This window comes from Myotis davidii, unplaced genomic scaffold, assembly GCF_000327345.1.
Source record: "Myotis davidii unplaced genomic scaffold, ASM32734v1 scaffold609, whole genome shotgun sequence".
In the NCBI taxonomy this organism is placed as follows: domain Eukaryota; kingdom Metazoa; phylum Chordata; class Mammalia; order Chiroptera; family Vespertilionidae; genus Myotis; species Myotis davidii.
In genome coordinates, this window is record NW_006300164.1 from 2,970,484 (window position 1) to 2,970,806 (window position 323).

General features: G+C 74.6%; 1 protein-coding gene across 1 annotated transcript in view; it reads left to right on the forward strand.

The window, feature by feature from the left end:
• The window catches only part of VAV2 (vav guanine nucleotide exchange factor 2), a 121,363-nt gene that overhangs the window by 113,574 nt on the left and 7,466 nt on the right, over window positions 1–323 (forward strand). Inside the window, exon 24 of the mRNA XM_006776595.1 lies at window positions 1–22. This exon is cut by the window's left edge and continues 6 nt beyond it. Coding sequence (XP_006776658.1) covers window positions 1–22 — 22 coding nt within the window. The remainder of the gene's footprint in view (window positions 23–323) is intronic.

Consider the following 323-nt stretch of genomic DNA (forward strand, 5'->3'; position numbering starts at 1 on the left):
GCCGTGCCCCGTGGACGGACGGGTGAGCGTGGTGGGAGCTGGAGCCGGGGCCGCCTGGCTGACGGCCGTGAGCTGGCCCCGGAGCACTCTGCACCCAGAGAGGATGGGTGGGCCCAGGGCAGGGTGCCCTCCTGTTGGCAGAGGGGACGGGGAGGGCGAGGCTGAGCCGCCCCCGCCCTGGCCGCCCAGACGGGGTCTGCGTGGATGAGAGGGAGCAGCGGCCCGGAGGTGAGGCCCTGCCCCAGCTGGGAGCAAGCCGCCTGCCTCCCGTGGGCTCAGCGTTCTCCTCTGTGACGCGGGGAGGACCCTCCTGCCCAGAAGGG